The sequence below is a fragment of the Trifolium pratense genome, linkage group LG7 (assembly GCF_020283565.1).
Source record: "Trifolium pratense cultivar HEN17-A07 linkage group LG7, ARS_RC_1.1, whole genome shotgun sequence".
Lineage (NCBI taxonomy): Eukaryota > Viridiplantae > Streptophyta > Magnoliopsida > Fabales > Fabaceae > Trifolium > Trifolium pratense.
The window spans coordinates 4,279,984-4,292,470 of record NC_060065.1 but is presented as its reverse complement, the minus strand read 5'-3'; the positions used below and the strand labels follow the sequence as shown (position 1 = coordinate 4,292,470).

At 32.2% G+C, this 12,487-nt stretch overlaps 2 protein-coding genes across 2 annotated transcripts; both read left to right on the top strand.

Moving 5' to 3' along the window:
* Positions 1–3,234: 3,234 nt before the first annotated feature.
* Positions 3,235–5,805, top strand: LOC123900078 (F-box protein AFR). Its single transcript, XM_045951393.1, has one exon. The coding sequence runs from the start codon at positions 4,476–4,478 to the stop codon at positions 5,532–5,534; it is 1,059 nt and encodes a 352-aa protein (XP_045807349.1). The 5' UTR covers positions 3,235–4,475; the 3' UTR covers positions 5,535–5,805.
* A 5,853-nt stretch (positions 5,806–11,658) lies between these two features.
* LOC123900080 lies at positions 11,659–12,351 on the top strand. The gene is made up of 2 exons (XM_045951396.1): positions 11,659–12,189; positions 12,264–12,351. The coding sequence occupies exon 1, from the start codon at positions 11,917–11,919 to the stop codon at positions 12,115–12,117; it is 201 nt and encodes a 66-aa protein (XP_045807352.1). The 5' UTR covers positions 11,659–11,916; the 3' UTR covers positions 12,118–12,189; positions 12,264–12,351.
* The last annotated feature ends 136 nt before the right edge of the window (positions 12,352–12,487 follow it).

The following is a 12,487-nucleotide window of genomic DNA, read 5'->3' as shown; positions in this document are numbered from 1 at the left end:
TGTGTTCGAACTCAAGTCCTTGAATCCCAATATTCATGCAGGTACCAACTAAGTTCTACTTACTCTTAGACACAACATATAATAACTAATTAGGATACATTACAAACATAAACCTTAATTACTACTCCTATAATACAATCTTAGTTCACATAAACCTTAATTACTTCAAACAAAATCCAACACACTAATTAGGATACATTACAAACATAGGAAACTTGGGAAACTAATAACTATTGAATCAAACTTCATAATAAGTAGTGACACTCAATACAATCTCAAGCAAAAACTCTTCTCTCCAAACTTAGTTGACGACGAAAGTTAGTAATAAAAATCTCTGCTCTTTTATCAATATCATCATCTTCATAATCATAAATTACTGTTCTATTTTGTAGTATCATGTTATTATCCCTATTTATTTTTTCATCGTCTTGGAACCTTCGCAAGCTCTTTCGATTACAGAACAAACTACGCCATCTTTGTTTTACATTTTTTGATACAATATTTGAATGCACTCGCAATAGATACTTTAGTTTCTTCACATCCCTTTGTAATTGTAGAATTAGTGGTGAAGATTTTTGCTTATACATATTTTTTTGAAATATTGTTGACCACATGATATATAATTTTATTTTGGTTATTAGATGAAGTTTATATAGAAGAAAATTAAAGAAGCTTCTGTAAGAAGCTCCTTATGTATTAATTGGAAATTTACTGAAAATTATGTTGAAAGATCGAAATGATTGGAATAATTAATAAGAACAAGGGAAGCTTTTCATTCAGTTACTTGCGTGGTGGGTTCGAAGAAATTTAGAGCAGTTTTGTTCATGAAATTGAAGGAAATATCCAAGACTAAAATGTGGACTATATTATATATATTGGATTTATTCTTGGAAGGGGTTTATATATTTTTCTGTTTTGTTAAATATGAAAAGGATTTGACACTTTTATTTTCAACAGTTGCGGTGCCGGGTGCCCAAATTATGAAGGTGATCACCATATACTAATTATATTATATTTAAAATTCATAAAAAATCTTATATAATAATTGTGTTTAAGATTGAAAATGTTCTGGACCGAGCTTACAAGCCCAGATACTCAAACACCACGAGCAAATAGAACCGAGCTGGCCCTTAAGACGCGGGCATATGGCAATTGCTCGGCATTCCAACGGTTACATTCCCAGACCTCCTGTAATGTCAAACTCCACCGGAATGATGAGCAGTTTTAACTGTTCATCAAGGCTTTCCAGCCGTTTTCCGGCAGTCACTTGATGACCATTAATGCCATCAAGGGTTTTGGCCCAACGTTGGGGGCTATATATACGTGATCCCATGCGATTCACAAGGTACGTACTATCTAGCATAAGAAAACCTCTGCTTCACCCTCACTAACTTGAGCGTCGGAGCACCTGTAGCAGGTACACAATCCCCCTCCACTTCAACAGAGGCTTACGAGAGTTAAACGCCGGCGCGGTCGTACTTTCTGGTCCAGCACGGACCCTTATGTATAAATAAGATCCTTTGTATTCATTGTAATTAAATTGATCAAATCATCAAATAATGTTTGTTCGTTAGTTTTTACGTGGACCGTTCTATGTTGATTGTCGGTTCATTCACCTCAAATTGTAGGACTTCTATTTTGTTCGTGGATTATCTAGAAGTTGGTTTATTTTATTGTCCTACGCGTTTTTGTGTGAGCTCACTAAGTTAGGTTTATGTCCCCAATTTTGTATATATTTTTTTTTCCTTTTTTTATATATAATACGAAAATATAGATAAAGGATATAGGCAAAACCTGCTTTATCCCTTGATGTCTGGATGCTACCTTAAAAAAACTTTTTTACCTAATTTCATTTTTGCGGGTATTTATTGGGTATGTGTCAAGTTTCTATCCCCAACTCACGCTCATCATGTGGTGGATTAACACACACTTTCTTAGTTGGTGGGAAATTTAAAATGTATTTGAATAACTTTGTCAAATTACGATAGATCAATTTTATCTCTTGCCAAATTGAAATTAAAACTACACTTTTAAATTTGAACCTCTGCATAGCTTGATCATGTCATTGTGGTTCGGTTCTGTAACTCATGATCAAAACAAGAGCTAGCTAGTACTATCACTCAAACCAATCAAGTTTGTGTTCAACTTGAGTAAGAAAAAGTTCCAAAACAAAATAATGTTTTGGATTGGTTCACCGAGTTCATCATGTTCACGCAAGCTGCTAGACTCCTCCAATCTTAGTCATAGTCATCATACAATCAATTCTAAACTAACTTTTTTGTCATAGTTTGTTATAATTCTTAGTAAATTATTTGAAACTTTCTTATATCAAATTTCAAGATTAAAGCTAGCACTGGATGGTATTCAATATTAAAGCACCAGATGGTAGATGATATGAACTGAAGTTAAGATTTTCATCATTTTATGAGGAAACCTAAGAAAGTGAAGAAAATTGGAGAAGAAAGTAAAGAGTTGTTTCTTTTTGACAGATAAAGAAAACTTGGTGATAAAGCAAACTACGTGTATTTGTTAGTGTTCATACTTGATTGTAAAGCTGGGTGTAGGGACGGATCAGGTTTTAAAAGAGTCATCAAATGTGTGTAGTTATGCTGTCTAGTCTATAATTTGGGACCGTTCGATTTCGATTAGACAGTCTAAAAAGATCAAAATATATTTTTATTTTGAGTCATCTAATTTTATCAAACAATTAAAAATTACCTCCATGACTGCACATAATATACATTCAAATAGTGACAATCCTTAGTTAAGGATTGAAAATATAAGAATAATATAGTTACACTTACACGAATAAGCAGTTTTGATTGTTAATTTAAGATTGGAAGGTTTAAATCACAATCATGTAATCGATTTTAAACAATTTTGCCGGTTGATTGAAATCGGATAGTCGAAAACATTACCTGCATCAAGAGATCTATTTCTTTAGTTAAGGTGTTTCCATCGGTCGGTGTCATGTTTATTTATGATGAAAACAACCAACGGCTCATTCCACACTACACATTAAGTTCATATGGAGAAGCAAACACTCCTCTCCAAGTAAAGATACCCACCCATGACCCATCAATTCAAATGTCAATAGTATGTAAACAAGAAACTCTTGTGGGTCACAAGAGTTTAAACACAAGATTTGGACACTCTTATAAAAATAATAAAATATAGAATAAAAAAACTTTAATAATATTTTCTATGGCTCTCAATCGTCCGATCTTGATAAATGACTGAGATATTTAAATAATGTTAAAAATGATATATAATCCAAACCGTGATCACAAATTCAACCGTTGTGATCAATTATTGTGTATAACTGCGTGTTTTTCCTACGCCAGCACATCTCAATCCCTACAAATCTAATCTTGGATCAAAACTACCCTACACATTCATATTCACATATATACATGCGGCTACAAAGCAATTCCACCAAAGTAGACCCATCCCCCATCCCCATCCTTTTGGGGGGATTCCTTCCTTCACACCCACAACAAAGTACAACTAAGTAATCACCATTTGCCAAAAAAGAATAAATAAAAAAAATAATGGAATCCATAAAAGTCTATCTTGATGGTTCATCTTAAAACAAAAATGATTAACACTTTTGTGTTGGCGATAATCAGCGCCCAACCTCTTGTGTTGTCTACACTCTCATATATTATTTCCTTACTTTCATTCTTTAATCAAATCATTGAACCTTTTCTTAATTTTCTTCTCCATTTCTCAAAAAACAATAAAACATCTCCCAAATTCTTCTTCACCAGCCGGAAATTAAGACAAAGTAACCAAAACAAACAACCTTAACTTCTCTTTTTCTCTTCTAGCCGCTACCTCCACTGTTTCTTTCTTCAATTACGTCACTAGGACACTAACCCTTTTCTTTTGCCTTTTATTCTTTAATCAAATCTAGTGATCTAGTAAATAGCAGACATCACTGTAAAATATTCAACAAATTTTATCTTGTCTTGTATACTAATATTTAGTAGACAAAATTATTTTGATATTTTAGACAATTTAGTTTTTGTCGGTTCTCGACTTTCAATTTGTCTACAAGTAGATTTAAAATTGAATACACTATAATTGAAATTTTCACATCGATTGTCTTTTCAGTTCTGATTTTAGTCTTTTTCCGATCACAATCAAACCGTGATTCTCCCTACCAAGTTCAGCGTCAATCATCACTGAACCAACTGATGATCGTTGCATCGATTGCCTTTGTTACTAACACGGATTATCAGGAAATATTAATTATACTCTGTCCTGTCCCTTTACACTTCACTAAACTCCAACCACCACCAAATATATTATACTATTACTAATCAAATCACTAAAACCTAATCTCTCTTTCACTTTTCCCTCCATAAAACCCGTGTCGTTTCATACAAACATCTCTTTCATCTCTTCTCTTTACATACATACATACATACATAAACACCCATTCAAATTCACTTCTAAAAAACATTAACAAAATGGCAACTGTAGAAGATGTGAAAGAATTCAAAAAAGAGCATCAAGAACTTATTCCAGGTTTACCAAACGAAATAGCAGAGATTTGTCTTCTTCATGTTCCATATCCATATCAACCTCTAGTACGCTCTGTTTCTTCTTCATGGAACAGAGCAATATCAAATCCATCTTTTACACTCTCCAAAAAAACCCTCTCAAATCCACACCTCTTTGTATTAGCTTTTCACACAGTAACATCCAAAATTCAATGGCAATCGCTAGATCCTTCTTCTAACCGTTGGTTTATACTTCCTCCGATGCCGCTTCCAAACGACACCGTTTGTCCAACCTCGTTTTCATGTGCTTCGTTGCAACGTCAGGGTAAGATATTCGTCATGCGAGGTACTTGTTCGGAAACGGAGACATTCATTTACCGTGCCGCGGTAAATAAATGGTTGAAAGTTTCGGAAATGATCACCGGGAGAAAATCGTTTTTCGCGGCGGAGGAAGTTAACGGAAGAATCGTGACGGTTGGTGAGAGTGGGACAGATATCTACGATCCAGAGAATGACACGTGGAAGAGATGTTCGAAATTTACCGGCGAATTGGATAGGTATGAAATGGTGGTTAACGGAGGGAAGTTGTACGTAACAGAAGGATGGTGGTGGCCGTTTGCGGTTAGACCAAGAGGTTGGGTTTACGAACTGGAGAATGACACGTGGCGTGAGATGGGAGACGGAATGAAAGACGGTTGGACAGGGGTGAGTGTTTCGGTGTGTGGGAGAGTGTTTATGATACCAGACGTTGATTTAGCGATGAAGGTTTATGATGAAGTGACTGACACGTGGCGGTGTGTGGGTGGTGAGAGATTACCTAGAGAAAGAATGAAGAAACCGTTTGTTGTAAGAGGTTTAGGTGATAGAATCTATGTGGTGTCACTTGGTTTGAAAGTGGTTATTGGTAGTGTTGTTGTTGATGATTCTGATGATGTGTGTGGTGTTAAGGTGACGTGGCAGGTTTTGGAGGGAACAGAAGTTTTTGGTGAATTTGCACCTTCTAGTTGCCAGGTGATGTATGCTTGAACAACTACAAACAGTAACTGTTTTGAACTGGTGGACAGGGTGGACATGTTTTTGTTTTTGTGTATGATTTTTGTTTAATAATGTTAATTAATCTTTCAAGTTCCAACATGTTTTCCCAATGCTTCCGCTTGGTGTTTTTTAATTTCAATTTGAGTGAGGGTTAATGGAATTGGGACTTGTTAATTGAAAATTGAATCTGATTTGAGGGTTGGCCTTGTCTCATAATTCAAATGTTCAATGTAAAATACAAATGGGGTCTAACTTCTAAGTACAGACAATATGTGTTGTGTATCAGGATAAAAACATTGAGTATGCGCTATTCACTCTCTTTATTTGGAGCCAATGTATCTTGTTACTGGATTTCAAATTTTGTAGAATCGTGGAGTGCATGTTCTTAGTCTTAAAAGAGTAAAAGACCTCCTATATTCCTATATAGTTGTTTAAACCAAATATTAAAATAATAATTCTTTCGATCTCCTTTAATAACTAATATATTCAATCTCGAATATAACAACTCGCTTACGATCCAACGAGCCGTTAACTATCGGTTTTGTTCCCATGTTATGTCTCTAAAGGAACTTCTCAGTTCAATCTCTAAGGGAACACAATATGTGTTCTCATATTTGCAATCCATCAAGTCCATTAGTGATGAGTTATCACTTATTGGACATCCACTTGATGACCTTGATCTAGTCATTTATGCTCTCAATGACTTGTGACCATCTTTTCGGGAATTTTTCGCTTCTATTCACACACGAGACTCTTCAATACTCTTTCACGAGTTATATGACAATTGACAAGTTGGTTGATTTTGAAATGTTTCTACAGCGTGAAGAAAGCATGAATACATCTCTATCAGTGGCTGCTAATCATGTTCAGCATTGTCATCCTGGCAATGGTCATAATTTTGGTCTTAACCACAACAACCGTGTGTTTGATCCAGCTAGCTCAAGCACCAAGAAAACTTTGTTGTCCGTCAATATTGTGACATACCTGGACACTCTGTGAGATCATGCTACAAGATTCGTGGCTATCCGAAAAACCACGTAATTCATCTGCTCATGTTGCTCAGGTTGCACCGCCCACTTATCATCCTCCATTGTGGCTTTTTGACTCGGGTGCTTCTCATCATATCACAAATGACATGAGTAATTTGTCCATCAAGAGTAACTACAATGGCGCCGATAACCTGCAGATTTACAAATGGCAATCACTTAGCTATCAGTATCATACATATTGATTCTTCCATTATTTTCACTCCTTCTCACTTAAAACTCTCAAATGTTTTGTGTGTCCCCACTGTCATTCAAAATCCAATTTTTGTTTCTCAGTTATGTCAGACTAATAGAGTTTCTATTGAATTTTTTTCTTGGCATTTCGAGGTGAAGGATCTATGCACTCGAAATTTTCTTTTAATTTAGAAATTTAAATGTTGCAAATTTTAATTAAAGAAATCATGAAAACACAAATAATATACCATATTTTTTTTAATATTAGATAAATAATACACAATTTTTTATTTTTTTTTACACAAAATACACAATTTGTTTTCCCATTTTCATGTGTTAAATATGACTCTTGAACTCATATGTATAAATCACTATAATACTACCAACCAAATACATGCATGACACCACCAACCATGAAGTTTAAATTAAAATATTAAAATTTTAATATAATAATTATAAACAAGTTTCTGGTTCTCATGTATTAAAAATATGTCTCTTGATGTCATGCATATCAATATATCACTAAAAACACACATAACCAATTATTACATATTATATAACACCATCAGTATATTAGAATTTGTTCTTCTTAATTTTTCATGTAATACTACATACATAATCATTTCTTTGATATTTTATTTCTTTTCGTATGTCTTTTGCATTTTTCTCTTTTCACTTCTTTCATCTTTTTTGCATATATTCATAAAAATAAAAGAGAATTGCGTAAAAATATGGTGTATATTGCTATATATTACAAAAAACAACAAAAATATATATATTCTCTAACTATTTACAATACTACTAAGATAAATTATGTTCATCCAATATTTATATATATATTATATGTATTATTAAAAAAAATTTGGTGCCCTTTAAATATGGAGCCTGGGCAGTCATCCATCTCGAACGATGCTCGGGGCCGCCATTTTTACAGGTATTTACCGTTATTTATTTTAATTAATTTTATATATGTATAATAAAATAATTGTATACTTATATGTACTCATTTTATTAATTTTAAACATATACTCTTAATTTTTTATTTCAACTTGGACAAACAAAACTTATTTATTTTATATTTATACATATTAGTAGTTTATTAAATTATGGGTTATAATATGATAATTTTTTTTATTTCTCATATATATATATAAAACTATGTGCAACCAAAACAATGGGCATTAAAAAAAAGGTATGTTGGTAGAAATTTGAACTATGTCATTAAAGCACTTTGGTGTGTTTTAATTTTTTATATAGTCCTATTATAAAAAAAATAATTTAATCCTTAAAAAGTGTAAACTATTTAAACTTTTGAAATGAAATTTTATCTAATCACATAGACAAATTTGTATCAAGATTACCTAATAAAAAAATATATGAATGCTAAAATCTTTCTCCTCTTTGGATCACTTCATTAATTCAAAAATATATACACAATATACAAAAAAAAAAAATACACAATATACAAAATTGAAACCCATTAATATTTGGCCTAACAAAATCCATTAATCTATTAAGAAAAATGCTAAGTAGTGTCTCCGGGCACTAGTTAAGGATATTAAAAGAAGAAAAATAACCTTGAAACCTGTGCTGTCAAAATGTCTAAAATATAAATAATGTTGTTTTCAATGCAAAATTTACCTTTTTTTTAGTTCTTTTAACTAGTGCTTCAGGGACAATAGTTAGCATGACCCATCTATTAATATCATGTGTAAGTCAACGGACTTGCACAAAATCTACACCAAATATCACACCACCATCAAATAGAAAGAGCAAAATAAGTTCAAAAATAAGTTTATATCAGTGGAGAAAATATATTATGAATTGGTGTAGTAACCGGTAACAAAAATGCTAAGTCAAGTAGTTTTGGTGGCGATGGTTAGAATTCATAGCACCGCAAAAGTACTTTTTGTGGCTACCGATAGTTCCTTTATTAGAATAGGGTTTTGCAAGATTTTAATGAACGAGTTAGACAATTCTCTATGCTTCCTTTGAAGATGGAGAGGAAACGTGGCAAAATCAATAAGGATTTGAACCAATCGCTAAAATGTGACAACGTATTCTGGATTGTTAGTAGTCTGGATTGTTAATATAATTCAATGTTTCATGTGTATCATTGGTAATATGTTTATAAAAAAAATAAAAAAGGTTGATTTAAAAAATAAAAATAATTGTAGACAACAATATGTGTTAAGGACAATTTTATAGAAGAAAAATCAATTACTTGTCAAACAATTTTACTAGTGTTACTTACCTATAACTAATTAATTTGTTAGGAGTTTGTTAGATTGCAATTAATAGTTCAGTAGTGTTTTGTATCACCTATATAAAAATGTGATCAATAAAATTTCTCAGCGCCTATCATGAGCTTGTCGCTAGTTTTATGTGTCCGCGTCTATGGCGCACTCATTTTCTGCATTCATCATCAAGCTTAGTTTGAGCTTTCACAATATGTATCAATTAAAGATTAATGTAAACAACAAAGCTGATGTCAAATGGCACAAATCCAGGCCAATGCTAGGGTGGGAGACCATGACATGTCTCTCACCGGTGCACCATATGATATGTGGATTGGATTGAATGTGTACATGATATTATGGTGTACTGTCAGTATTATATTATTTATATTTTTTTGAAAAAAAAAAGTTTTAAATTTTTCTGGAAAAAAGTTTTCTATCTTTTTTTCGGGCACAAAATTTTCGATTTTTTCTTTTGGAAAAAAAGTTCCTGATTTTTGGGGGAAAAAATTTCGATTTCACATAAAAGCAATTCCAGAGTTTTTCTGGGAAAAAAATTTTCCGTTCTTTTTCGAGAAAAAAGTTTCGGATATTTTTCAAAAAAAAAAAGTTTTTGTTTTTTTATGGAAAAAGTTCAGATTTTTCCCAAAAAAAGTTTCCGATTTTTTGGGAAAAATAGTTTCGAAATGTTCACCTAAAAATTATTGTCGATACAAAAAAGAGTAAAAAAATAGAAAATATTTGAAACTTTTTTTTCCGAATAAAATATTGGATCTTTTTCAGAAAAAAAATCGGAAACTTTATTTTCGGAAAATATCCGAAACTTTTTTTTTTTGAAAAAAGAACGAAAACTTTTTTGTTCAGCAAAGACTCCGGAATTGTTTTTTTCTAAAATCGAAACTTTTTTCCTTAAAAATTTGGAACTTTTTTTTCGAAAAAAAAAAACCGAAATTTTTTTTCCAAAAAAAATAGAAAAATTTTATCCGGAAAAATTGAAAACTTTTTTTTTCAAAAAAATTAATAAATAATATAATACTGACAGTACACCATAATATCATGTACACATTCAATCCAATCCACATATCATATGGTGCACCGGTGAGAGACATGTCATGGTCTCCCACCCTAGCATTGGCCACAAATCCATAGCAACAACAGATAAGTCACAAATGTTGAAGCACAAAACATGAAATCCTAGAAGAAGGTACACCATGTACCGCATAGTAGAAATATAAAAGGTATTGTAGTCTGTCTGTCGTATAATTAGTTGAACTATATGGGGATAATATGCGATTTCAAGTGGGATCAAGACATCAAAACGTCACATCACATTACTGGTGTATTTTCTCAAAAAGAAGTGTTGACCCCAATATTTAGAATTTAGATTCGTCTTTTGATCGGAGTTCGAACCGCGAAGTTCTTATTTTCCACACTTAAAATAATCACTTAATTTAATTATACTCATGTTTAATAAATTAAGCTTTTTATTTTTCGTTTTTGGATAAAGATTTTTTTTTTCTATATTTTAAATAATTTTGAGTGATAATAATACATGTCTAGTTTAAAATCTATAAACGCAATTCTCATTAAAAAGATTATAAATACAAGCATTATCCACACACCAGCCTCATATATATAAATAAAAATTAGTCAAAATAAAACCAAATGCATAAAAAAAATGGTTTTTTCTAATTAACCCTCTCATAAATTGAGGGTATATACCCTATGCTGATGTGGCACCAATTAAATTCATTCACATGTATTTAAGGCAAAAATAATTAATTTTTTACCACAAAGTAATTTTGATTACTTTTATTTTAAATTAATTATATTTTAGGTATTATATTCTATATATGAATTTACATTTTGGTCCTAATTGCTTCTAATTTGTTTGCTTCTTCTTCAAATTGTTTTACGGTCTCAAACAACTTTCTTCATCGCATAAAAAAAAACTTTCTTCTTATCGTAAAAAAACTTTCAATTCATCTTCTTTATGATTTCACCTTCAAGCTTCAGATTTGTTCTCTGATTTCACCTCCATTCAAACTTCTCCTCAGATTCGTTCAACCTTCAGCTTCGATCTTCAAAATATCTAGGTCCAGTTTCTCATTTGTTTATTGTTAAATTATTGAAGGAAGAACTGTTTTGTTGAAGGAAGGATCACAAGTGAAGCGGAAAATTTGGTGGCCGATGAAAAGAATGGAGACGAAAAATTTGGTGGCTGATGAAAAGAATGGAGAAAGAAAATTTGGTCGCTATGATGAAATTGAATGATAAAGTGCGTTTACACAAATAGCCTAAAATATAATTAAAGAAAATTAGTAACCTAAAATATAATTAATTGAAAATAAAAGTAATCAAAATTACTTTGTGGTGAAAAATTAATTATGTTTGACTTAAATACATGTGGATGAATATTATTTGTGCCATATCAGGCCACATCAGCATAGGGTATACACCTCAATTTATGTGAGGGTAGAGAAGTAGTCAAAAAAAATTACCAATTTTTAACTATATTTGAGAGAGAGAGGGAGATATTGCGGAGTAAATAATTATCTAGTCCAAAAAATATGGAAATGATCGCTTAGAGGAAATTACAAGGATGATGTCGTGAAAAAATATGGAATAGTAGAGTGGAATTTTCTAGATACGCGGTAGCGTTTGTTTGCATATGTTGGAGTATTCTCTCTTCTCCTAGAAAAGAACCTTTGACTTGTCTTTCTTCTCCAAGTTGCCTCAACAATTATCTTTCTTAGACACTATATAGTTCTGATCATACAAGTTGCTTCTAACGTCCGATCAAGATTCAAGATTATTCACCTCACAACACAGTTAGACAAGACATAACAAGCTTTTATTATTACCATACCAAGTACCAACCGATAGACACAACACAAAGAAGGGTAGAAGAGGAAGATGTGTTTAGTGTTTGTTTGTGGACAGGATGAAAGAGTGGTGTCAAGGCAACCTGCACCTGGGGCATGTCCTTATTGTGGAGGGATGATTCAAGCTGTGGATGTAGATAGCCAGTGGAATTTTTGTTTCTTACCTTTGTACCACAAGACCAAACGTAGGCACTATTGCACCATGTGTTCCAAAAAACTTGTGGTCAAGTAGCTCCAGTCATCATGATCATTCATCATCACAACATACCACGCAGGATCAACCTTTTTTCCAGTTCTCATTTACTTTCCGTGTACAATGATTTGTAAATCGATATATGATAGTAATAGTACGAGTTTATCTACTGAGATTAGACTTACTTAGATTTATGTATCACTTTTGTGCACTAAACATATTATTGTAATGATTTCACATATATAATAATCTGCAAGTTCCTGTTAAATTTCATACAGTATAACAGAAATACCAATTTCTCAATTGAAAGAGGGCCTATGAAAAAGGCACAGGACACTTTATTAAAAAAAAATGATATCAGATTTAGATTGTTAATGTCTTCCTCACCAATGACTGTCTCAGTTCTGTG